Below are 24,796 nucleotides of genomic sequence, written 5' to 3'. Positions count from 1 at the left end.
TAGCACTTAACTTGAAGGCCTTCGGTAGGGCCTTTTGTGAATATCTTGTCTTTCCATTCTTCCTCTGCCAAGGTGGAGAGCCCAGTGGCGTAGACCTTTGAGAAAGAGGGAAGCTATGTGACTGTCACTACTTTGGGAGGAATTTACTCCAGGATTGCTGGGATGGGAACCTCTGTTGTCTGCATATGTTATTTTCAGGGATTAAGGAAGGTTAAATTATTAATGAGTTTGACATACCCACCTGTGCTTTTTAATCAGATTTTTAACCCCGTGGGCACTAGTAGGAAAGAGCTCGCCGTTAAAAAGTACTTGTTTGGGTCTTACCTAGATTGGTTTAAAGTTTGATAAATACAGTTTTATCATGGATTAAATCACAGACTCATGATTTTTGTAAACTGGTAGGTTGTGAAGATAATCAAATGAAATTATTGATAGCTCCTGAATTGTATCAGATTTTAAAACATAGACCGAGTGAACGTTAACTTTGAGATTTGAATGAACTTTTTTCATTAGAAAAGACTTCGGGAGGTTCTAGAAATTATTGAGTTAATTAGGAATACTCTTGTAGGTTCCAGTTTTTCTTGCGAAGTTTGGGAATTGGCTAGGCTTCTAGAGTAGTTTCAGAAGAAGGGAGAATAATTTCACTCAGTTTCCAGTATACTAATGCTCAAAATGCAGCCTATCCTTTAATGGATGTAAATGCGGCATGCTAGAGGAAATGCAGTCTTTATTAGGAAAAAGGAATCTTAAATCCTTCACCTGGGCCCAGATGGTTTCATTGATCACATCAGTATGAGGCAGGCAGACAAAGGGCTACTTTTTTGTTGTTATTGTCATGTCATTGGTTGTGAAGAAAGCCTGAAAGAAGGAAGTACAGGATCTTTATGGCATGCATTAAATAAAGCTGGAGGCCTGCGCTCTTATACCTGAGTGGGTGGTTTTATGGCCTAATTCTCTAATTGCTGGCATTTATGACAGTGTGGATGCTACTGGCCCTATGGCCGAAGGTGGATTATGTTGGGAATAGGGAGAGAAAAGGGGTCCTTTTGTTGGCCTTTTCATTCCTCCCCCCATAAGATCTCCGAGAAGGCCCCGAGGAAATGCAGACTCTTGAACTGAGGGAATGATATCCCATAAAATGGTTCTTTATGTTTTTAAAAAGGATGAGCTGCTTTTCTTGACCTATCCAAAGAAATCCATACCACCACTGTTAAATATTTCAGTGAGCTTTGTACCTTGTCAGGTTACACACCAGGGGAAGCTGACCCATGAGGCTGTAGCCACTGCCAGACGGTTGCTTTTTAAAGACCAAGGCATTTGAAAGATGAATTTTGTCGTGTGATTTGTAGTTGTTTGGGATGATATAAGTCCCCTTGTAGGATTTGTACAAAACTTCTTAGGGGCCAAACTTGGCTTCACTTTTTAGATGTTGGACATCTTTAATGAGCTTTAGTTTTGAAGATATAGAGATAGAAATGTAAGAGTTAGTTGACAGTTTTCTGCACTGGCTATGAAAATTCCCCTTCCTTTGAAATGAGTAGTTGTTTTTCTATTTGACAAATAGACTGAAGGGATTTCCCCAGAAAACTTACCTTTAATTATCAGGACAGCAATGCTTTGTGTCCCACCAGTGGGGCAGATCTCTTCCACTGGCATTTATCTCTAGAGTTGGAGTTTCTTTCATATATTTTATCTCTTGCATTTTTGTTGTTATGTTTGTTTGGAATGCTTGGGTGTAGATATTTTGATGTCTTTCAGCAGCCAGAGCCATGAACCTTTCTAACATGGGAACTGTTTTAGCCAGATCCAACCCTTATGATCGGGTGCTTTGCTGAGGCATCATTATCTCATTCTCCTTTTGCAGCATCAAAGTAACTGTGGCTTTCTGTCTTGAGTTAGGAGAGTAATATTACTTGTGAGGAGTGTTGTTGGAGAACATTTTTTTCAGTACCTCTCCTTTGTGCTATCTCGGTTTTGAAAACTGAGGAGAAGTTAATCACAAATATCTCTACAATACATATCTACACCCAGAGGAATAAATATTTACACATGTCTGAATTCAACTTCTGTCCATCCATGAGTATTGACTAATTTTTAGATCAAATGCAAACATACAACGTTGTTCCTAGATTATTGCCTTTAATTATAAGCAGTAAAACCATGTGGATAACATCTCTTTAAGCTCAGCTAATGAGGAAATCCTTTTGTAATCTCTCGGGCCAGGATTTTTTATTTGTGCATATATAAATACCTTTATAAAGGATGGGGAGAATCTCATTATCTAATCTGTAATAGTGTGAGATAGTACAGCACAGTAATTAAGAGCTGTTAAGACCACGGGCTCTGGATTTAGACTGCCTGGGTTCAAATCGTTGCTCCCCCGTTTATTAGCTAGATGACCTTGGAAAAGTTTCTTAACCTCTCCATGGTTCAGTTTCTGCATTTGTAAATTAGCAGTAATCAAGCTTTGTAAAATTATTGTGAGGCTTAATTGAAATTATGCATGCAAAGTACTTAGCAATTTGCCTGGTACATAAGAATCCCTAATTATTATTAGAACTCAAAGTTTGAAAGGCCATGAGGGCTATAATATTTTTTTCCCATCAGGATAACTGGGTTTTATTACTCTGATGTATACATGTATATGCGGACACATACCTACCTATGTGAGAGCTATAATCTTGACTTTAGAATGTTCTTGATTTGGGTCTGGTTGTCAAGTTCATTTGTAAGCTAGGCATAACCAAACTGAAGACCAGCTATGCATCTCGGCAACAGGGGTTACCATTGGTGTCCAATGAGAACATAATTAGAGGTAAGGCCGAAAAGGGAGAAGAGAGAACAAGACGGTAAATAGGCAGGCAGGACACTGAGGAATTGAGTGCCTCCAGGAGTTGTATAGTTACCAGGCCAAGGCAGCTGTGTTGGGCTTGCTACTCTTGGTCTCGATAACTGGTGTCCCTTACCTTTTTATGTATGAATCTAAGTACTCAGGGATCCTTTGCAATGATTCTGAGGCTCTTCATGGTCCTCGGCCCCCAGGTTCAGCTCCATTCGTCTGTACTTGGTAACTAGTTGACATTTGCTCTCAAGTGTCAGCACAGGAAGAATTAAGTGTTAGTCTACAGAGATCAACACAATTAATAATTTAATTATAGAAGAAATGCTAAGTTGTAGGTTACAGCTCCTGGGGGTTGGAACTTAGCTTGAGAAATAAAAAACCACAAGTAGAATAGTCAAAAACAGATTAAAGTTTAAGAATAACCAGTAGAGGGTAGTACGCTTAAGGAGGAAACATACGGTTCTGCTTTATCTCTCTGAAAAAAAAGGTTTGCTGAAATACCGAACACACCTCATCGTTTACAGATGAAGAAACTGAGGCACAGGCAAGCTAGATAGTTTGCCTGAAGTCATGGCGAGTAAGCGGCAGAGCTAGAATTCAAATCTAAACCCGTGTCCATTGGAAAACTCATGCATACTCTCTGTCGCTCTCTTTACCTCTTTTCTCTGCGCACCCTCCAGTCAGTTTGTGAGGCTTGTCTGTGATACTATTGCAGTGTTTAATCTGGCCCTGCTGTTCTGTTTTTACCATCCTACTTGAAATTTCCATTACCTTTGCATGGATTATTACCATAATCTCCTAACCGGTCTCCCTGCCTTCCTTTTCACTGTATAAAGTGTTGCCAGTGGTTTTCTTAAATATAGATCTGATTATGTCACTTTATTCCTAAAACCCTCTGCCTCCTCGCTAAACATAAAATAAGATTTAAAATTCTCAGCCCTCCATAATCTAGCTGGCCTACATTTCCACATTTTGAGCATTATCTCCTGAACTCACATTCTCACTTCTGTGCTTCGGCCATGTTGGATTACCGGCCTAGTAGATGTTCTCCATGGGCTGTGTGTACCTGCCTTTATACTTTTGCTCACGCCTGTCCTTTGCCTTAAAGTCTTCCCCATCTTGTCCTGCCTCTGGCTCATTCATCTTTCATGGCTCAGCTCCATCCCCAGATCCCACCTCTTAGAAGCTTTTACAGATACCACTGCTAGTGGAAACTCAACTTCTCCTTCCCCGTTTTCTTACTGTACTTAATACCTACCTTTAACGAGTTTACTCCAGGTTACCTTATAGTGTAAATATGTTTTTAGTTTATTTTTAGAGAAAGAGCGTGCATGCGAGCAGGAAGGGGCAGAGGGAGAGAGAGAATCCCAAGCAGGCTTCATGCCTGGCATGGAGCCCGACATGAGGCTCCATCTCACGACCCTGAGATCATGACCTGAGCCAAAATCAAGAGTCGGATGCTTAACCGACTGAGCCAACCAGGCGCCCCTGCTGTAAATACCTTTGATTATGTCTGTCTTCCCCCATTAGATTGTGATTTCATTAAGACTTGGACCATTTCTAAGTCACCGTTTGTGTTTTATATTGTTTATAGTGGTGACTTTCCATATAGAAGGTGATCAGTGAATATCTGTTGAATTGAAAATTTGATACACATACAACTTTTAGGAATATCTTGCAAGGACAGCATTACCGAAGCTGTTATGTTGTACAAGACTTATTAGCAGGGGGCGCCTGGGTGGCTCACATGGTTAAGCGTCTGCCTTTGGCTCAGGTCATGATCCCAGAGTGCTGGGATCGAGTCCCACATCGGGCTCCCTGCTCTTTGGGAGCCTGCTTCTCCCTCTGCCTCTCTCTCTCTCTCTCTCTCTCTCTGTCTCTCATGAATAAATAAATAAAATCTTAAAAAAAAAAAAAGACTTATTAGCAGGATAATTGTGAGTGATTCTTTAAAAATAGTGAACCAGGGCTCCTGGGTGGCTCAGTGGGGTTAAGCATCCATCCGACTCTTGATTTCAGCTCAGGTCATAATCTCAGGGTCATGAGATCGAGTGCTCCGTCAGCTCCCCACCTGGGCATGGAGCCTGCTTGCGATTTTCTCTCTCACTCTCCCTCTGTCCCACATCCCCCATGTTTGAAAAAAAAAATGTAAACCAATTCAAGTGTGGCAGAGGAACATCTAAGAGCCATCAGAGGACATTTCTGTAATAGTACTGAGTGGGGTTTTACAAGTGATGTTGAGGTGTCCTGACAGGATACCATCGTCTTTTATGTAGATAATGCCAGCGCTGACCATCCCCTTACTTGAGTGTTGTTTCCATTTCTAGGTTCCTCAACTTAAAGGGGATGAGGAGACGTTGGAGGCGGTTCTGAGGAGACTCAAAAGATGATTATATGATTGGAAGTCAGTCCTGTGAGGAAAGGTTGGGAGAATGAAAGGTTAAGAGGCAATTTAATAACTCTTCCAAAGACATAAAAGGGTCCATTATTAGAAATGGTAACCAGCTGTTTCCCAGCCCCACGGGTCCGAGAGTAAGAGAAAATAGGTCTACACTGAAGCAAAGGATAGTTACATAAAGAACTCGTTACTAATGATGTTTGTCATAGTGATGGTTGAAAAGGTTGCCAGAATAACGTTATCATCGTCTCTGGAGGTGAATTCTTAAAGTGGTGTCCTGCCTGTGTATGTATAAAATGACCTCTCGAGCTACCCTCTCATTCTGGGAATCAAAAAGTCTATTTTCATTCAGATCCTAGAGGGTGTGGATCATGTTTTGTACTTCTTAATATTCCCCCAGGGGTCCTGGGGCCCTACTGGCTCCTTAAGTATTTGACTTGAATTGTCAATTTGTGGCAATAATTAACTTTCAGTAGTAAGCTCCAGAGAAATGTCTTTATGAAATGATATTATAGTAGTTTTATAGGAGAATAAAAATGTAGTAAATGGAGCTAAGAGAGAAATCTTAACATCAAGAAAAACCGGGGAAAACAGTAGGTATGGTCTTACTGGGGAAACAAATAAGTGTAGCTTTTATGTCCATTTTCAGTTGTGGTTTAAAGAGATGTGCTGCAGAATATCCCTTGGTAGGGTTATCACTGCTTGTGGACATATTATAAGTGCTTTGTAAATCCTTTCCAATCTAATACAAGCTTGCTTCATGTGAATGAGGATTACAAAGGCCTCTGACCCTTGGCTTTTGAGGCTCTGTGGAGGGCTTGCATCACTCAGAATGAAACCTTCTTAGATATGTTGGGTTGCAGAAAGCATTTCCTGTAGAGTCAGAATGAAAACTGTGAATTGGGATTATTCATATAGATCACCAAGAGTCTGGGCAGAGCTGATACTAACACCGGCTCTTTTTCCTACCAACTGGTAGTTCCAAAACCTTGATTGAATTATTGACACTTCAGGACTGCTGAACTTAGTACTGGAATTATATATAAATGCCTTCCTTTAGGTGAAGTGATACGAGATTTATCTAAGGTTATGTACATATAATGAATTTTCTAAATTTCATATAGTACATGCCGTCCACTCTTTTTTTTTTTTAATTTTATTTATTCATTTGCGAGAGAGACAGAGAACAAGCAGGGGGAGAGGCAGAGCGAGAGGGAGAAGCAGACTCCCTGCTGAGCAAGGAGCCCAATGCAGGACTCGATCCCAGGACCCTGGGATCATGACCTGAGCCGAAGGCAGACGCCTAACCATCTGAGCCACCCAGGCGCCCCAAATGCCGTCCACTCTTAACCAATCTCATTAAATGACTGGAGTTAAAAGGTAGCTGGATTCTTGCAGGAATTCTGCAAGTGGTGGTAAATTCAAGGGTGGTTGAAAATCGTAAAATTGGGTGTCACTTAAGAAACTCTGGGAATTGGAAATATAAGAGATTCATGCTTTTCCTGGAACTTTTTTTTTTTTAAAGATTTTATTTATTTATTTTAGAGAGAGAGAGCAGAAGCCAGTTTGGGGGGGGGCAGGGAGGGGCAGAGGGAGAGGGGGAGAGAGAATCCCTGCGGAGCCCCTCCATCCCATGACCTTGAGATCATGACCTGAACCGAAATCAAGAGTCGGACGCTTAACCGACTGAGCCACCCAGGCACCCCTTTTCCTGGAACTTTTAATTGCTAGTCATACAGGTTTAAATTTGGAAAGGAAACGAATATGAAGGCAAATAATAATTGTCATGTTTCTGTATTCTACTTGAGAGACTCTAGAGCTGGAGTAATAAAAAAAACACCAGGGACTTTTTTTTTTTTAATAGGTTAATGCCACATAATGTGGGCTTCTCAGAATGTGATGGCAAACTTCCAAATATGATGTGGTAGTCAGGAGAGTCAGTTGGTTTTTCAAGATATTAACACAAAACTTCCCAACTCTTACATTGAACATTAATTCCTGAAAAATATTAGGTCAAAATGATGTTGGCTGACTTGGTAGCTTTGTTGTTTTGCCAAGGAGAATGTTCACTTTTGTCATCTAACTTCACGTTGCTCCTTCAGAAAACTGACTTTACTGAACGATAACCCTATTTACCTTCAGAAAGAAGGAAGTTGTGAAAACCTCGTGTTACTGGAGTTGCTCTTGGTCATTCAGCAGCGCATCTGCCCTCTCAAGGAAAGATGCACCCTACCTTTTGTACCAAGATAGGACCAAAAAGCTGGAAGAAGAAAGTTGAAATTTTGTAGTAGAATCTTATAATCGAATGAGCATATAACTCAAAATGAAGTTAACTACTTAAAGTTGGCATATGGGGGACCCAAACCTCTCGTAATAAAAAGAACCATCTCTGAAAACAATGTTGGTGTTTGTTGGCTTAATTTTTCCGTCCTATTCAAATGGATCTGGCCATGTTGTGGTACTTTCCTGTTAAACAGAGAATAAACCCTGTGAATGGTGATGATTAACTTAATTTCTATAGTATATCAGGCTTATTTCTTCTGCTTCAGACTTGGAACCTAGGAGTCTGGAGATACACCTTTCTTGATTTGTTTTGGTTTGGTTTTTTAATATCCTGTGAAATAATTTGGGGCATTGCCAAGAATCTGTATAGCTTACTATCTGATGTAGTGTATTCATTTGCTGTGTTTTCTTTTCTTTTTTCTTTTCTTTTCTTTTCTTTTCTTTTTCTTTTCTTTTCTTTTCTTTTCTTTCACCAGTGAGCTACTTTATGAGATGGGTGGGGTTCACCTGCCTCATTTGCTTGGCTGTTTTGAGCATCTTTGCTTTTTGCCCTTGTTGACATGGAATGAGGATGAAGAGTACTACTTCTTTCTCTAATGACAAACTGGGTAATATTTCTGTTTCTCAGGTGGCAGTTGCTAGGTAGAATTGAATTAAATATTTGAAAACTGAACTTCATTCTTGTGTGGGTGAAAATTTTACCAGCTGTTATTACTGAACAAGAGTGTATTATTGGGGCGCCTGGGTAGCTCAGTTGGTTGAGCGACTGCCTTCAGCTCAGGTCATGATCCTGGAGTCCTGGGATCGAGTCCCGCATCGGGCTCCCTGCTCAGCGGAGAGTCTGCTTCTCCCTCTGACCCTCCCCCCTCTCATGCTCTCTGTCTCTCATTCTCTCTCTCTCAAATAAATAAATAAAATCTTTAAAAAAAAAAAGAGTATTATTGGCTTTGCACTCTTTAATCCTAGGTGACTTTTTTGTGTTAACATTTCTCAATATCAGGCAGAGATCATATTTAAAACAGTTTATTTTATTTTTTTAAAGATTTTTTTATTTGGGACAGAGAGAGAGTGTGAGAGAGAGAGCACGAGCAGTGGGGAGGGGCAGAGGGAGAGGGAGAAGCGTACGCCCCGCTGAGCAGGTAGCCCAATATGGGGCTTGATCCCAGGACCCTGGGACCACGACCCTGAGCCAAAGGCAGATGCTTAACCGATGGAGCCACCCAGGTGCCCCTAAAACAGTTTAAATCTCTTCCTAGCTGTTATATATTCAAATAACCACTATTCTCTTTAATGCACCAATAACAAGAGAAAATTTGGCCTTGGCCATACCCCTGACAATCTGTTGACAAGAGACTATGATGTTAGTTCAGTAACTGCATACGTTTCTTGGTAGTTGCTTTCAGAAATCATCTTGGCTTAGGAAGTTTGTCTCTTAATGTCTGTGTATTTGACTATGCTTGAGTATATTATATTTCTCCCTTCTCTCCTTCTCTCCTTCTAATTATTGTTGTATTCCACTTTTTGGAAATGAGTTAGACGTCACTATATTTTCTTCCATTACAAATGATAAAAAAGTACTTGCAATGAGGCTCACCTTCCCAAGTGACATTCATAAATGTATCACTGTACACATAAGAAATGGAGAGAGATTGGAAAATCTAATTCATTTTTTAAAAGATTTTATTTATTTTACAGAAAGAGAGAGAGCACACATGCGAGCAAGTGGAGGAACAGAGAGGGAGGGAGAGGGAAAGAATCTGAAGTAGACTTCTCACTGAACTCAATCTCATGACCTGAGCCAAAACCGAGTCGGATGCTTAACCGACTGTGCACCCAAGCGTCCTTCTAATTCATTTTTCAAAAAACATCTTTTATGTACCAGACAGATGATCAAGTACTGGGGCACTAGCAATGAACAAGTCCCTTCTCTCATGGAACTTACTATCTAACTTCTTTTTCCTGAGCTCTGCTTAAAATATAGCGTGAATATAAGTACTAAAATTATAATACTTTGCAAGATATTTTGGAAATTGGTCATTTGAAGGTTGAAGTTCTCACAACTAATATTAACAGAATTGTCCTTGGGAGCAGTTCAGGTGTGTTCTTCATTTACTGATTTACTGATTTTTTTTTTTAAAGATTTTATTTATTTATTTGACAGAGAGACACACAGCGAGAGAGGGAACACAAGCAGGGGGAGTGGGAGAGGGAGAAGCAGGCTTCCCCGCGTAGCAGGGAGCCCGATGCGGGGCTCGATCCCAGGACCCTGGGACCATGACCTGAGTCGAAGGCAGACACTTAACGACTGAGCCACCCAGGCGCCCCTGATTTACTGATTCTTGAGTCAGCTATACCAAGTGTAATATGTGGATCGAGATAATTTAAATATTCTTAAGATTTTTAATAGCTTTTCCCTTCCTGTTAAAAGGGAACTTAAGTACTACCACACCCTCTGCCACCTTCTACAGTCAAAGAAGTACCACTCTCTTCTTATACTCTGGATTCCATCCCTCTCATCTCCTCAGGGTTGTTCCTGCAATTATCACCTCTCTCCTGAATCCACAGTTTTTGTCTCACATCTGGATTGGTCTCATTAACATATAAAACTGATAATTTTTTTTAAGATTTTAATTAATTTTAAGTAAACTCCATGCCTGTTGTGGAGCTCAAACTTAGGACCCCGAGATCCAGAGCCCCATGTCTACTGACTGAGCCAGCCAGGTGCACCTAAATATCTTAATATAATCCTTCTTGAAAAAAAGGGGGGGGCACCTGGGTGGCTCAGATGGTTGGGCGTCTGCCTTCGGCTCGGGTCGTGGTCCTGGGGTCCTGGGATCGAGTCCCGCATCGGGCTCCCTGCTCCTTGGGAGCCTGCTTCTCCCTCCACCTCTCTCTCTCTCTCTGTCTCTCATGAATAAAAAAAAAAAGAAAGAAAGAAGCCTTGACCTCATGTCCTCCTCCAGCGACTACCCAGTTCTCGGTTCCTTCTCACAGCAAAACTCCTTGTAAGTGCTGTGTGTCATTGCTGTCCACTTCCTCACCTCACTCTCCTCAGCCACTGCAGCTGGGCTTTCTCCCCCTGGTTCCTCTGAAATAGCTCTTGTCAGAGTCCTCACGGAGCTCAGTCTCGCCACATTGAATAGATAATTCTTGGTCCTCATCCTGTTAAACCTCTGGGCAGCATTGAATCGGCTGACCACTCCCTTCTTGAAACATTTCTTTTCTTGGATTCTGTACCACTATGTTCCCCTGCTCTTTTCTGAAGTCATTGGCCATGAATTTTCAGTATTCCATATGGCTTCCCCCCTCTGCTTCACTTTTCTGAATGTTGGGGTCGTCTAGGAGGCCGCCTTTGGCTATACCCTCCTCCTAGGTGGTCTCACCCAGGCCTTGTCTACATGCCCAGGGACGACTGAGTTTTTGTCTCTAACTCTGACTACTTCTTGGAGTACCAGGGTTATATAACGAAATGTCTATTTGGCATTTCCATTTGGGTAATAATAATAGGAGTAGTTAGCATTTATTGTTTATTACGGGCTAGGCAGTATTCTCAGTACCTTACATCGATTATTTTACCTAATCTTGACCACTCTCTGAGGTAGCCACTACTATTCCCAGGCAAGAAAACAGGTACACATTGAAGCACTTGGATATCTAATGTGTCTTACATTTAACATAGCCAAAAAATCTTGATCTCCTCTTTTCTCTGTGTTTGGGAATGACTCTGCCATTTACCCAATAGCTCAGGCCTAAAATTTAAGAGTTACCTCTGATTTCTCTCTTTTATTCATATCCCAAGTAACCCATCAGCAAATTTTCTGTGCTACCTCCAAAATACCTTAAATCCAACTTCTCATTTCTACCACCCAAACCCGACGTACCCATTATAATCTTTCCACTGGACTATTCCATCATCTCCTTGCTTGTGTTCTTACCTCACTAAAGCTTGTTCTTCACACAGGAACTATGCACTCCAAGTGTAAACGAGTCAAATCTTATTATTCCCTCTCGTTAAATCTGTCAGGGGCACTCGCCTCACCCTCTGTCCCCCCCTGCCAGAATGAATCCACATTCCTTCCTGTGGCCGTCAAAACCATACAGGCTCTGGCCTCTGGTCAGGTCTGCTTCTCTGGCACCATCTCTTCTCATTCTCTCATTCTGCTACAGAGCCAGGCCGGCCTTTTGGTCTGCCGTACATGCCAGGCTTATGGCTGTCTCTGGGGCTTTGCACTTTCTATCAAGCAAGAATACTGCTCCACCTGGATCTCTCTGTTTGTTTGTTTTTTTTTTTAAGATTTTATTTATTTATTTGACAGAGAGACAGCGAGAGAGGGAACACAAGCAGGGGGAGTGGGAGAGGGAGAAGCAGGCCTCCCGCGGAGCAGGGAGCCCGATGCGGGGCTCGATCCCAGGACTCTGGGATCATGACCTGAGCCGAAGGCAGACACTTAAATGACTGAGCCACCCAGGCGCCCCTCCACCTGATCTTTATATGTCTGTCTTTTTCTCATCATTTAGGGCTAAGCCAGGGTTCAGCAAGTTTTTTCTGCAAAGGGCCAAATGGTCTCTGTTGTAACACCCACTTCTGCTGTAGTGTAGTGCATCGGCAGTGCTAGTACATAAACGGATGAGCATGGAGGTGTCCCAATAAAACTTTATGTACACTGAAATTTGAGTTCCATATAATTTTCATGTGTACGAAATATTCTTTTTTTTTTTCCCCCAACCATTTAAAGATGTTAAAAACCATTCTTAGCTCATGGACTGAACAAAAACAGGTGGCAGACCAGATTTAGCCAGTGACCCATAGTTTGCCAGTCCTTGGTGAACCATCACTTTAGAGAAGCTTTTCCTGACCACGGAAAATAACCCCCACAGCTAACTCCCATCGATCCTATTGCCTTGGTCTCTTTATTTATTTGTTGTATGTTTATTTTCTGTCTCCACTAAATTGTAGCCGCATGGGGCAGGAATTTCATCAGTGTATCTTTAGAGTCTAAAACAGTGCCTAGCCGTTCCCAGTAAATATTTGCTGAGTGAATGAATGCCAGTCCCATTCAAATCATGGCTGTAGACTGCTATCTGGTCTCCCTTTATTCAGTCTCTTTCCTACTCTAATTGTGTGTGTGTGTGTGCGTGTACACCTTTTCCAGAGTAAACTTCGGAGTTACGCCTTTTCTACATCTGAGAACCAATGGTAGCTCCTTGCTGTTTATTGTATCAGCTTTGACCATACCATCCTAGAATTAACAAGGTTCTGGTACTTCATTTGTCTCTTATCTTGAGCCTGCTGTGGCTACCCTTTCCCAACCAGATCAGTTTTTACTAATGCTTACATCTGATTTTCTCCCCATTATTGTGGGGAGAAATAATCCTTCCATTTATTCTCCTTGTTTTTTAAGATTTATTTATTTGAAGGGCGCCTGGGTGGCTCAGTCGTTAAGTGTCTCCCTTCGGCTCGGGTCATGGTCCCAGGATTCTGGGATTGAGCCCTGCGTTGGGCTCCCTGCTCAGCAGGAAGCCTGCTTCTCCCTCTCCCACTCCCCCTGCTTGCGTTCCCTCCTTCATTGTCTCTCTCTCTGTCAAATAAATAAATAAAATCTTAAAAAAGAGATTTATTTATTTGAGAGAATGCTTGTGTGAGTGGGGGAGGGGCAGAGGGAGAGAATATTCTAGCAGACCCCACCGTCCACCCCCCCCCACCAAGCGCAGAGCCCCATGCAGGGGCCGACCCCACGACCCATGAGATCATGACCCCAGCTGAAGCCAAGAGTCCGATGCCCAACAGACTGAGCTTCCCAGGCACCCCATCCCATTTATTAATTACCCATTGTCCGTGATACATGTCCTGCAGAACTGTGTTCTTAAAAACTTTTGTAGGTTATAAACCTCTTTGAGAGAAGCTGGAGAAATCTGTTGTGTTTCTCATCTGACAGATGCCTATGTAAACGAAGTTTTGCCTGTACTTCCAGAGAAATTTCTCAGCTTACTCCTGCCCATGAACTTCTTTGACTAAATCCTTGCTTAACCCTTTTCCTAAAAGAAGAGAATTTCCCTCCGTTGTGCTTTGTATTCATTCCTTCCCAGGACTGATGCATCCTCCCAGTGCTTTTTCCATTTATTACTGCTTTGCTTTTGAGGATTTACAGTCTCTTTTCTGCTGCTGTGTTCCCCTTTGGCATATAAACATACTGTACTCAAGAAATAATCCTCCCAAGCTGATCTTTCCCTGCCTTGTGCCCTATCTCTTGTTTCCCACATAACTGAGTTTTTTCAAAAGATGAGGCTATACTCATTTCCATTTTGTCACTTTTTTTTTTAAGATTTTATTTATTTGGGCGCCTGGGTGGCTCACTTGTTAAGCGTCTGCCTTCAGCTCTGGTCATGGTCCCAGGGTCTCGGGATCAAGCCCTGCATCGGGCTCCCTGCTCGGCAGGAAGCCTGCTTCTCCCTCTCCCACTCCTCATGCTTGTGTTCCCTCTCTCGCTGTCTCTCTCTGTCAAATAAATAAAATCTTTATTTTTTATTTTTTTTAAGATTTTTTTTATTATTTGAGAGAAAGAACGAGAGATAAAGAGCACGAGAGGGAAGAGGGTCAGAGGGAGAAGCAGGCCCCCCGCCGGGCAGGGAGCCCGATGTGGGACTCGATCCCAGGACTCCAGGATCATGACCTGAGCCGAAGGCAGTTGCTTAACCAACTGAGCCACCCAGGCGCCCCATAAATAAAATCTTTAAAAAAGAAAAGATTTTATTTATTTAATTATTGTAGAGAGAGAGTGTGTGCATGCCTGTGTGAGTGGCGAGGGTGGTGGGGGAGGGCAGGAGAGGGAAAGAATCTCAAACGGACTCCCTGCTGAGCACAGAGCCTGATGGGGGGCTTCATCTCACGACCCTGAGATCACGACCTGAGCCAAAAGCTAGAGTCAGAGGCTCAACTGACAGCCACCCAGGCGCCCCCCATTTTGTCACTTTCTAATCACATCTCCACCCACTGCAGTTTGGCTCCTCCTGCTTCCAACACTGCATTAAAGTTGGCTGTGTTAAGGTTAGGGGTGACCTCCCAATTTTGTTCTCCCACTGTACAAGCTTCGGCCCTTACCCAACTTGACCATCCCTTGCTATATATTCCTTCCCTTGACTATTGTGAGCCTACCACTCATGACCTTCCTCTTGGCCATTCCATCTTCATCTCCGTCCTTGGCTTTCACCTTTATGTTGTGAAGTGTAGGTATTCTATAGGCATCTGCCATTGACCCTCCTTTTCTCTCATTATTCTGTCCTTGGGTGATTGCTTGCATTTATACGTACACTTTCATCATTCATATGTGTGTGTGTATGTAGATATTTTTTTCATGGAATCACATGTGTTTTCTCCAGATCATTATCCTGTCTTACAACTTGGATGGACATTTCAAATTCAGTTATCTGAAGTGATCTCCCTTCCCACTTCTATAAACCTTTCTTCTTTCTGTATTCCCAATCTTGGTAAATATCGCCACAAACCTAATCAACTTAGGCCAAACACCTGCAAGTTTTTATTGATTCTTTCTATTGCCTTAACCCTTCATATCAAAACTTTGTCCATTTGCTTCCTGTCTGCGGAATCTGCCCTTTTCCCCCAATCCCCAGTGTTGCTGCTGTCATTTTACAACTTTTCCTGCCTATGGTTGTAAAGGCAATCTCTGCTTACCCACTGCTGTCATAGTGATCTTTTGGAACATATAAATCTAGGGCGCCTGGGTGGCTCAGTCGTTAAGCGTCTGCCTTAGGCTCAGGTCATGATCCCAGGGTCCTGGGATCGAGCCCGGCATCGGGCTCCCTGCTCCGCGGGAGGCCTGCTTCCCCCTCTCCCATTCCCCCTGCTTGTGTTCCCTCTCTCGCTGTCTATCTCTGTCAAATAAATAAATGAAATCTTTTAAAAAAAAGAAAACATAAATCTAATCATGCCTCCGCCCACCTGAAAGCATTGTGGACGAGCTGTAGAGCCTTCGGGATGAGGCCCGCTCGTCCCTGAAGATCAACTTCAAACTCATGAAGGCATTTAACACCTTTCATGACCTGCCTCTGTCTTTTTTATCCCCCTTCAGCATCATACGCCCCTTTCCCACCCACATTGGCTGGGGCCTCAGCCGTCCTACACTGTTGTTTCACGCCATGTACTCTTGTCCGTCTGTGCCTTTGTTTGTACTGTTCTCTCCCTGACCCTGATTTCTCATCCTTCAAAAGTTAGATTAAGTTTTCGTCCTTTCTGTAATGGCCTTCCTGACCCTTTCTCCTTCATTGGGTCTGTCTTTCTGCTGTGCCGCTGTATTCATTCCATTAGCACATGTATTCCTCCAGCATGGCAGGCAACACACTTGTATTCCATTAATTTAATCATCTCTTTTTTTAAATGATTATTTATTTATTTACTTACTTACTTATTTGAAAGAAAGAGAGAGAGCACACAGAGGGAGAGGGAAAAGCAGATTCCCTGAGGAGCAGGGATCCCGATGTGGGGCTCGATCCCAGGACCCTGAGATCATGACCTGAGCTGAAGGCAGATGCTTAACCGACTGAGCCACCCAGGCACCCACTCTCACAGCATTCTTAAAAAGAAGAATCATTTTGTTTAATTCTTTGGAATCCACCAGTATTTTCTACTACAGTGCTATTACCACAGTAGCTACTTAGCTACTTAATGTTTTATAAACAATTGTGTTTCTTTTATTTTCATTTTACAAACATTTCTTGAGTGCCAAGTTTGTGCCAGTTACGGGGAATAAAAAAATGAGTACACTGTCCCTATCCTCAAAGAGTGAACACTCTAGAGAAGGAAATAAACATGTAAACAGATTTTTAAAAAAACCCTTGTGTTAATTAAGTACTAGTAATTATGTGTACATGTCTTTAAAATGCAACATCAAGACCTTGTTGTTTTAGAGCTTGAAGCAGGAGACACAAAGGGAAATGTGCCAGCAGAAGTGATAGCTAACTGGAATAAACTCCCAAAGGAGCCGTGTTACTCCTTTTTAGCTATAGGACTGAGATACACAGTAGGCTTCTGCAATGTTTCTTCATCTTCTCTGGTTGTTCTTCATGATCTTCTTAGTTCTCCTGTGGCCTCCTCATATAATGAAGCCATATATGATGATAACAAAATTTAGAAGCTTCAAATTTCAAAGAATTTCGAACAATTAGAGTATTAGGGTGATTTTGATACTGTCTGTGGTTATTGATGCTAATCTCCAGTTGATTCACCAATAAACCTTTGTAGTTGAAGAAATTTGATTATTCAAACTCTTAAGACTAAACATTTTGGAGACCAAATATGCAAAGATACGGTTGCTAAGGGGCATGTCTGAGAAACCTACCACTTAATTCAGTGCTCCAAAGTGCAGAGGAGTCTCTTGCCAGAAAAGAAAGTGAGCAGACTTATCCTAGACCCTACTCATCTGAGGCTGGAAGCGGCTGAGCTTGTTTATTTAATAGAAAAGTTTCCAAATTAGCTTTGGTACCTCCACCTTAGCCTGGGAGGTGAAGAACTCCAGGTGAGTGATTTTTGCTCTGACTGTGGTAAACTGGGAAGAATCTAAGGGAGGAACTAAAAGTCTATGTATTTTAGTTAGGGGCAGGGAGGAAAAGGCGTTGAGGTCGATCAGTTGAAAGTTTATCAGATCACTGGTGTTACTAGGAACTGTGTCACATTTAATCAGTGCAGATGGCTTAGGTCTCGATTACCTAAACTCTGATTGCTAATGCTGGAGTGGTGCCTAGTTGCAGTACTGAGGGATGGAAATGCACATTGCTGTCCTTTGGAAGGATTCTGAAATTTGTTGAATGTTTCTCTATGAGCCGAATACTAATATAAAAGGAAGAATGAACTGTTCCAAGATGTAAGCCAATTTTTTATTCCAGAATACGAGTTGCATAGTATTTTATCCTTCACTGGTGTTGGTTTTTGAAAGGAAGAATGAAATCATGCACCTGCCTGTCTGCCTTTGGATACTTCTTGGGAGCAGGAATCATGTCTTACTTATCCTTGCATCTGGAGCAGATAGCATATAAATGGCAAGCATATAAATGGTTTTTGAATGAATGAAGAAGTGAAAGAAATAGTGCTTTGTTTGAAAAGTTGGCTTGGTAGTACATAATTCCTTGAAACACAGAATTTCGTGTATTTTTCTCAAATGTCTTCTTTATATTTCATATGTAAACATTATTATCTGAATACTTATTTTGGGTTCACTTAGGTTCTCTGGTGGAAAAAAAAATATTCCTGTTGCCCCATCATTTACAAATAGAACCAGACTCTAAAGAATTAAAATTCTTCCATTAAAATAAAAATCCTCAAATGTTAAGGTACTTATAAAGTAGAATTTGGTAGAGGTGTGTACCTGGTAAAGGTATGCCAGAAGTTTTCAAATAACTCGTTATCCTAGAGTTAGGGATATGGGTCATAAAGACAGACATTCTACACATTCGTTATTTTTACAGTTAGATTTCATTTAGGAAGTGACATTAGATAGGTTCATTGCATTCTTTTTTTTTTTTAAGATTTTATTTACTTATTTGATAGAGAGCACAAGTAGGGGGAGCAGGAGAGGGAAAGGGAGAAGCAGGCTCCCCATGGAGCAGGGAGCCCGATGTGGGGCTCGATCCCAGGGCCCTGGGATCACGACCTGAGCCGAAGGCAGCCACTTACCCGACTGAGCCACCCAGGCGCCCCGGTTCATTGCATTCTTGATCACTGGAAGCTAAATATGACAGAATAGTATTTTACCGTGCTCCACTTGGCAAGGATATTTTTCTATGTTTGGAGGAAGGAAAGTGTTAAAATCTTGGCAGTCTGGACTCCAAGGACATCACTGTTCAGAAGGCATCGGTTTGCTGGCTCTTCCCTACTCTGTCTTTGGAATGCTGTGTTCATCAGGGAAAGCCATATTGAAAGGAAAAGTGTGTGTGATGTATGGCTGTTTGGGCCCAGTTCCCAGGAATACTTGATCATGTGTAGCATGGTGTCTCCTGTCCTTTCTGTCTTCAGGGCTGTCCAGGCTTATGCTACAGTGCCAAGCGTGGATTTAATTGCAGCTCCCTTTGTTGGCTTTTTTGGTAGACATTTGGTCTTAGCCTTTTGATTTTTAGGCAAGTCCAAATCCTTGGGAGGCCAGCACTGTTACCTTGTTGACATCTTCCAGGAACCCCACCTGTGAAAGGGGGTGATGGCAGCGAGATGAGAGGGAGGCAGGAAGGACTTCCACAGAGCAAGCACCCTCTTGTAGCAGCTCGTTCCCAGCGCTTTCTCGATTTGGCTTCCCTTCGATTTCTTTCTTTCTTTCTCTCTTTTTTTTTAAGATTTTATTTATTCGAGATACAGAGATAGAGAGAGCGAGCATGAGCAGGGAGAGAGGCAGAGGAAGAAGCAGGCTCCCCGCTGAGCCAGGAGCCGGATGTGGGGCTCGATCCTAGGACCCCGGGATCATGACCTGAGCTGAAGGCAGACTCTCAACCATCTGAGCCACCCAGGCGCCCCACTTTTTTTTTTTTTTTTTTTTTTTTTTTACGGCTCTTACTTGAAAGTTCAGAGTCAGGTTAGAGCTCTTTAACATAACAATGCAGGCTTTTGTTTTTGGTTTAACTGGATGATTTAAGCAATTGGTAGTTACTTTTTAAGCAAGCTTGAAGAAGTCAACCTATATTTCAAGTGAAAAGAAAGTTCTTGGGGGAGGTGGAGTCTTTTTTGACTACTCATTCTTTTCTTATTCCGACTACGAGATCATAAGGAAAGAGTTAACACTTTCTGTCATGTTGGAAAGTACTTGTGAAATTTAAACATTGGCAGTTAGTTCTGTTACCGCTTGACAGCTCAGGAGTACTCTGTTTTGGAGCGCATGGCAATTAGGATTGTATAGTGCCTCACCAGGGTGGCTGATGGTGAACATAGCAGTGTGGATCTCTTCCATTTCTTTTAAGGATTAGTAATCTTTTATTACCTCACCTGTTGGATACTTCACATGTTAGTTATTATATGTATAGTTGCTAGAGAACTCTCTCCCTGCAGCACTGGGAGCATAAAATTCATGCATGTAGCAGTGTAGTTAGTCCCTGGATAGTGTTGGGAAACCTCCAGAAGTCTTTGTCAAGTGTCTAGATTAGCGTGTCGTTCCATGAGGATAATGCAGGAAAAGAATGAGTTAAATCAAACTTTTAAGGATCTGAAAATGGGCGTCATGTTAACTTTCACAGTAGCTGAAGGAATAGCAAATTTTGTACTGGAGATTATTTATCTGATTCCTTTAAATATTTATAATTTTAAATTGTAACTATTTTGGTAGGAAATCTTTGTAACTAACTGTATGATCTTAGGCAAGTCATTTGGCCCCTCCAGTCTAAACCACATCAACAATAAGAACTACAGTATGGATGTTGCCTTATAATTTTCTGAGTGATTTTACATAATGTAATTACATAATTTGCATAAATTATTTCATTTACTCCTTACAACATTTAAGTAAATGAAGACATTGAGACATAAAAATAGTAAGTTACTTGTCTAAGATCATATAGCCTGGAAGTGCTAGAACTAAGTCCTCAGTCGAGGTCCACGTGCGCTCTTTACTCATGTCATGTGCCGACATGCCAGTGGTGGACTGGGCCCCTCTAAAATCCTAAGGTACTGCCATTTTTTTTGTTGTTTTTGATTTTTTTTTTTCTTCAGCATTTGAGGCAGCTTACCACGGGGCTATTTTCTTTGCCTGCTTTTTTCCTCAAAGTACATTGTAGGATTACTATTTTAAATGTCCTTTTTTCCTGCCCAAAAGTATATTTAAAAAATTAACACTATGGGAGCACCTGGCTGGCTTAGCCGGTAGAGCATGCGACTCTTGATCTGGGACTCTTGAGTTCAAGTCCCATGTTCGGCATAGAGCTTACTTTAAAAAAAAATTTAACAGTATGGAATTTCCATTATTGTGACAGGTTTTTGGATTAATTGGGTCTTGTGAGTTTGGGCTTCTCTTTTTGTAATGTTGTAGTTTGCAAGTGTAAACTCTTGAGAGTCATTCCAGAAATTTATTTGGGGTTAAGCCCCACATGTATGAGGTTGTCCTAACTTGTTTTAAGGTGAAGAGGTAGATTTATTCTTATTCACAAATAATATTCATAATAAGAATTTAAATTTAATTTAATGATGAGAGAAAGCCCTGTAAAAAGCACGCACCTTACTCTTGTATTCTTTAAACTTAGGTTTTACACATTCTTAGAATTATAGTGCTTTTCAGACAAATCCCTTTGAAGAGGATAATTTCAGGTTTTTCTTAAATAGTTAAATGCTTTAATAATGTTAGCATTCAGAACAAAAACCTTAGATTCCAAGAACTCTCTCAGTTGCGTAGTTTGCAAGGTCTTGGACTCAAACATTTTGCTTCTTAAAGCATTTAAATTTAAGAGCTGAACCTGCTAATTTGTCTAAAAGGTTGCATGTATCTTTTCATATATTCCTGATTAATAAGTGGTTGAACAGATTAGCACCTGACTCTAGCTTTACACTAACTGGGGAAACAACTTTTCAGAAAATCCACAGATGTTGTCCATATGCATGTGGTCTTTGCTCTTGAGAGGAAAACTGGGGCTTTAATTGTTGGAACATATTTTGGGGCTAGGCTTATCAGTATAAATTGGAGGTTCAAGAAAATCTGTCTCTCAATCCTTATTTTATTCTTGTATGTGGATTTTGTTTCAGGGATTTGAAATTCTGTCTCTTGTCTCTTTCGGGAAAGAACTGTTTCTGAATCAGTGAATTTCTGTTAATCAGTTTGTTTAAATAGACCACCTTTCTTGAGAACTTGTCAAAATAAGTTAAATCCTTAAGGATTTTTGTGAAAGGGCAGGTTAAAAGTTAGAGGTAAGGGGAAGTTTTTGCCTTTTGCCTTTTCCAAGTATAACAGAGTAAGATGCTTCTGTAAGTTCTTCTTGAATGCATTATTTCATCCTGTATGCGGTCAATTCATGATCCCTTTCACAGATGCTGCTGCCCACCATTAAGTCTCTTATCACAGGGCATTTTAAATTGATGCCATAAAATGCATGTTGAGAATCTTTGGATCTCAAATGTATAGAAATCACATCTAAATGTCAATTCCTGAGTTAAGGAACTGACAATTATGGCAATTTCAGTCTCTATTAGTATTTAGTAGACAAGAGATTATGATATGGTTTATGTTATTCCTTATGTGTGTGTAAACTTATCTACTTGTTGAAAAGATTTGTTTGTTTTATTGGAGCTGTATATTTCTGCCATTGTACTGATTTGCTTGCTTGAATTAAAGCCATTCTTTAATTGTTTTGGGCTGTATCTATAGTTTGAAATTAAGGACTATCCCCTGTGTACTATGCACCAAAGATGACATTTCAATGCATTGTTCAATTACTACACAGCTCCTATTTGTCTGTAATGAAGCTGTATGACTGGGTCCATTTATTTCAATATTACTTGTTTTATATTATCCATATAAATGATAATGATTAATATATAGAGTCTGATTTTCCAAATTCATTTGTGTCTCCTCTGGGCATTTCTTTGGGATATGTTCACACTTGTGTTTTTGTTTCTGATTTTAAAATAATTTTCCTTTGTTGTAGGATGAGCAGTTCTTAGGTTTTGGCTCAGATGAAGAAGTCCGAGTACGAAGTCCCACAAGGTCTCCTTCAGGTATGGCCAGTTAAGTGCATGGTGCCTTTTGTTTGTTAAGAGACCATGGCTTCCCCTTGCTTTCTTTGCATGTAAAGGATGATCTTAAATACGGGGGTGGGGGGGGGTTGCATCCTTCCCTTTCTCTCGCACTAAGTAAGAGATGGCTTATGAGCTAGACCTCTTTACAGGGCTCTTCTCTGTCAGGCCACTTATGCTTTATTCTTTATAATGCTTCTCTTTGGGAACTAGGTGGGGGGGGCATGGGGGTGTGTGTGTGGTCAGTTTCCATGGAATGACTAAAAGACCTGGTAGTTGAATTGAAGGTAACCTACTCAGAGCATCCTCAGATTCATAGATTTTTGAATGATACGGTAGTATATACAACTTTGGGAACAATCTGACTGTTGTTTTTTACAGATGAAATTTGGTCTACTATAGTCAATAAAATAAATAAAATAAAATAAAAAAACAAAATATTTATTTTACCTGATCCTTGAAAGGCTGTATTAAAATAAAATAAAAATGATATGGGGGTATTTCCATTTTTAAGCGATATTTGTCATTGTTCTCGCCAAGAGAATATCTAGAATGTCTTGAAATTCTAGACTTCGAGAAGTTTCCTGAGAGACAGTCCTCAGTGGAAATAACATGCAATGGCTTGCAGAATTCTAGTCTGTATAGGGGAGGGATCTTCTGAGGAAAAAAACATTTTCCATCTGTGCTGCCATTCTGACTTCTATGGTTTGCTTTGCTTTGATCTGGATGGACAGTCTAGTTAAATATAATGTCGTTAGTGGTTTTGCTCTTTGACAGCGACTTAGTTCTTGATGTTTGTTAGCATTTGGGTTTCATTTAAGAGTCCTAATGTTTGTATAGTAATCTTAATTGAAACACATAACTTGACAGTATCTTTTTTCCCAAATGGCAGGAGTGTTGCCATCCTAGTCGGGAGGAGTTAGCCTGTAGTACCCCAGTGTCTGTGCCACATACATAGTAGCCGTGTTCTCATGAAGATGCAATGAAATCCTAAAACTTCCTATAGGAACGTGATTTTAGAGATCATCCGGTCTGACCCTCCATTTCTAGATGACAAAATGAGGCCGGGAAAATATATGATGCAGTTACTCATAACTGACTTTTGAGTTCTCTGAATATGTTGTGATTAACAGAGCTGGACTCTTCTCTGTTTTGGTTTTTCTCCTTGTCCACCAAAAAATTCTTTTAAAAATTGGATAGAAGAGGTGTTCCGGATTAATAAAGCCCTATGAGTGGCCTGGTTCAAGTCTAGCATGATGATAAGGAATCTTGTGATATACTTCTGGGTAGGAGTAATTCACAACCTTTCCTTGAATGGTTATCAGTCTACCTTGAATGTTGTCTTGTTTTTGTTTTCTAAACCATCTGGGTATGCTTCATTATTTAAGAAATGAAACTTAGTTTTCTTGCTGTCTCCTAGTCCATTACTTTTGTTGTAATTAATATATATTGAGAATGGATTTATGAATCCTTAATGTATTAAAGGAAGTTTCAAGTTAATTGGTGAAAAAAACATTTATATTTGGAAAGCTCAAGAGTAAGACCTTTGTTGATTTCTGTTCTGTTAGGAAGTTGGTTCCATAGTCTAAAATGTTCATCATACTGGCATAAATGTCTTTTGATGCCTGTTAGGGGAGATTTTAGTCTCAGAAGAATGTTGAGTCATATCAGACATTGGAAAGTCATGAGGGAAGAGAAGTTGTGAGAGACCAGGAAACTCTTAATCCATTTAGAAAATCCAGGTTTATACAAAGAATTTTAGAAAACAGCCTTGTTTTCTCAAGTCTCTTGAAAAAGTAGCAAATTGAGCTGATTTATAAATTGGCAAATTCCTTTTATTTAGACTAGAAGAAGTCTGATTTAATAAATTGTTGATTTGCTCTTGACGTCAATTAGGGTTAAATCTTTTTTGTAACCTGGGACTAACTAGTTCAAGAACCTGTAAGTAGGGGAGTAGATTAATGGACACATCATCATGTCACTTCACTGAGGAGTTCACATGCCACTGAGTTCAGTGATCTTATTCTGATGTCTCACGGATGAACATTTTTCTATTCAATAAAGCTTTCTTAGTTTACTTTGACAAAACAGACTGAAACTATAGGAAGCTGAGCTGCCCAGGTGCTTTCCTGACAAAAGTTGGTATGTTATCGATCGAAGAGCTCCTTGTTCAAATTTGTGAAAGCCAAAATTCCACCGAAAAGATGGGATGACTTCCTATGAACATGTTCTCAAATATTAATCTTAGTGGCTAGGATATGGAAAAGGTAGCATAGATTTTTTTGGTAAACCTATTTTTTTTTAATTAAAAAAAAAAGCCCTCGCTCACCTGAAATGGTAGGAAAATCAGTTTTGCATATTAATTGCTTGGTTGAAAATCTGTTATCATTATCTTAGTTGTTCTGTCCCAAAAGTTAGATGTTATAGGTGGAATGTTATTTACTTGGTTTCTTTGAGGCAAGTTTTTGGTGAAAAGAAGCTAAGCCTAATTAAGATGTTTAAGTGACTCACTAGACCAGGTAGAGGTCAGTACAAAATGGCTTGTGCTAAAGTATGTTCAGCTTAG

The 24,796-nt window shown here is 40.7% G+C and overlaps 1 protein-coding gene across 4 annotated transcripts in view; it reads left to right on the top strand.

Moving 5' to 3' along the window:
- Positions 1-24,796, top strand: part of KMT2A (lysine methyltransferase 2A) — a 77,422-nt gene that overhangs the window by 5,902 nt on the left and 46,724 nt on the right. For all 4 annotated transcript variants that reach the window (XM_028105745.2, XM_028105743.2, XM_088017926.1 and 1 more), the window contains one exon: positions 22,143-22,212. In XM_028105745.2, coding sequence (XP_027961546.1) covers positions 22,143-22,212 — 70 coding nt within the window. The remainder of the gene's footprint in view (positions 1-22,142; positions 22,213-24,796) is intronic.

Source organism: Eumetopias jubatus, unplaced genomic scaffold (genome assembly GCF_037043125.1).
Source record: "Eumetopias jubatus isolate StellerSeaLion01/CBP00866 unplaced genomic scaffold, mEumJub1_p1.0 scaffold_13, whole genome shotgun sequence".
NCBI lineage: Eukaryota > Metazoa > Chordata > Mammalia > Carnivora > Otariidae > Eumetopias > Eumetopias jubatus.
Note: the sequence above shows the minus strand (reverse complement) of the source record. Positions and strands in the feature narration are given on the sequence as shown.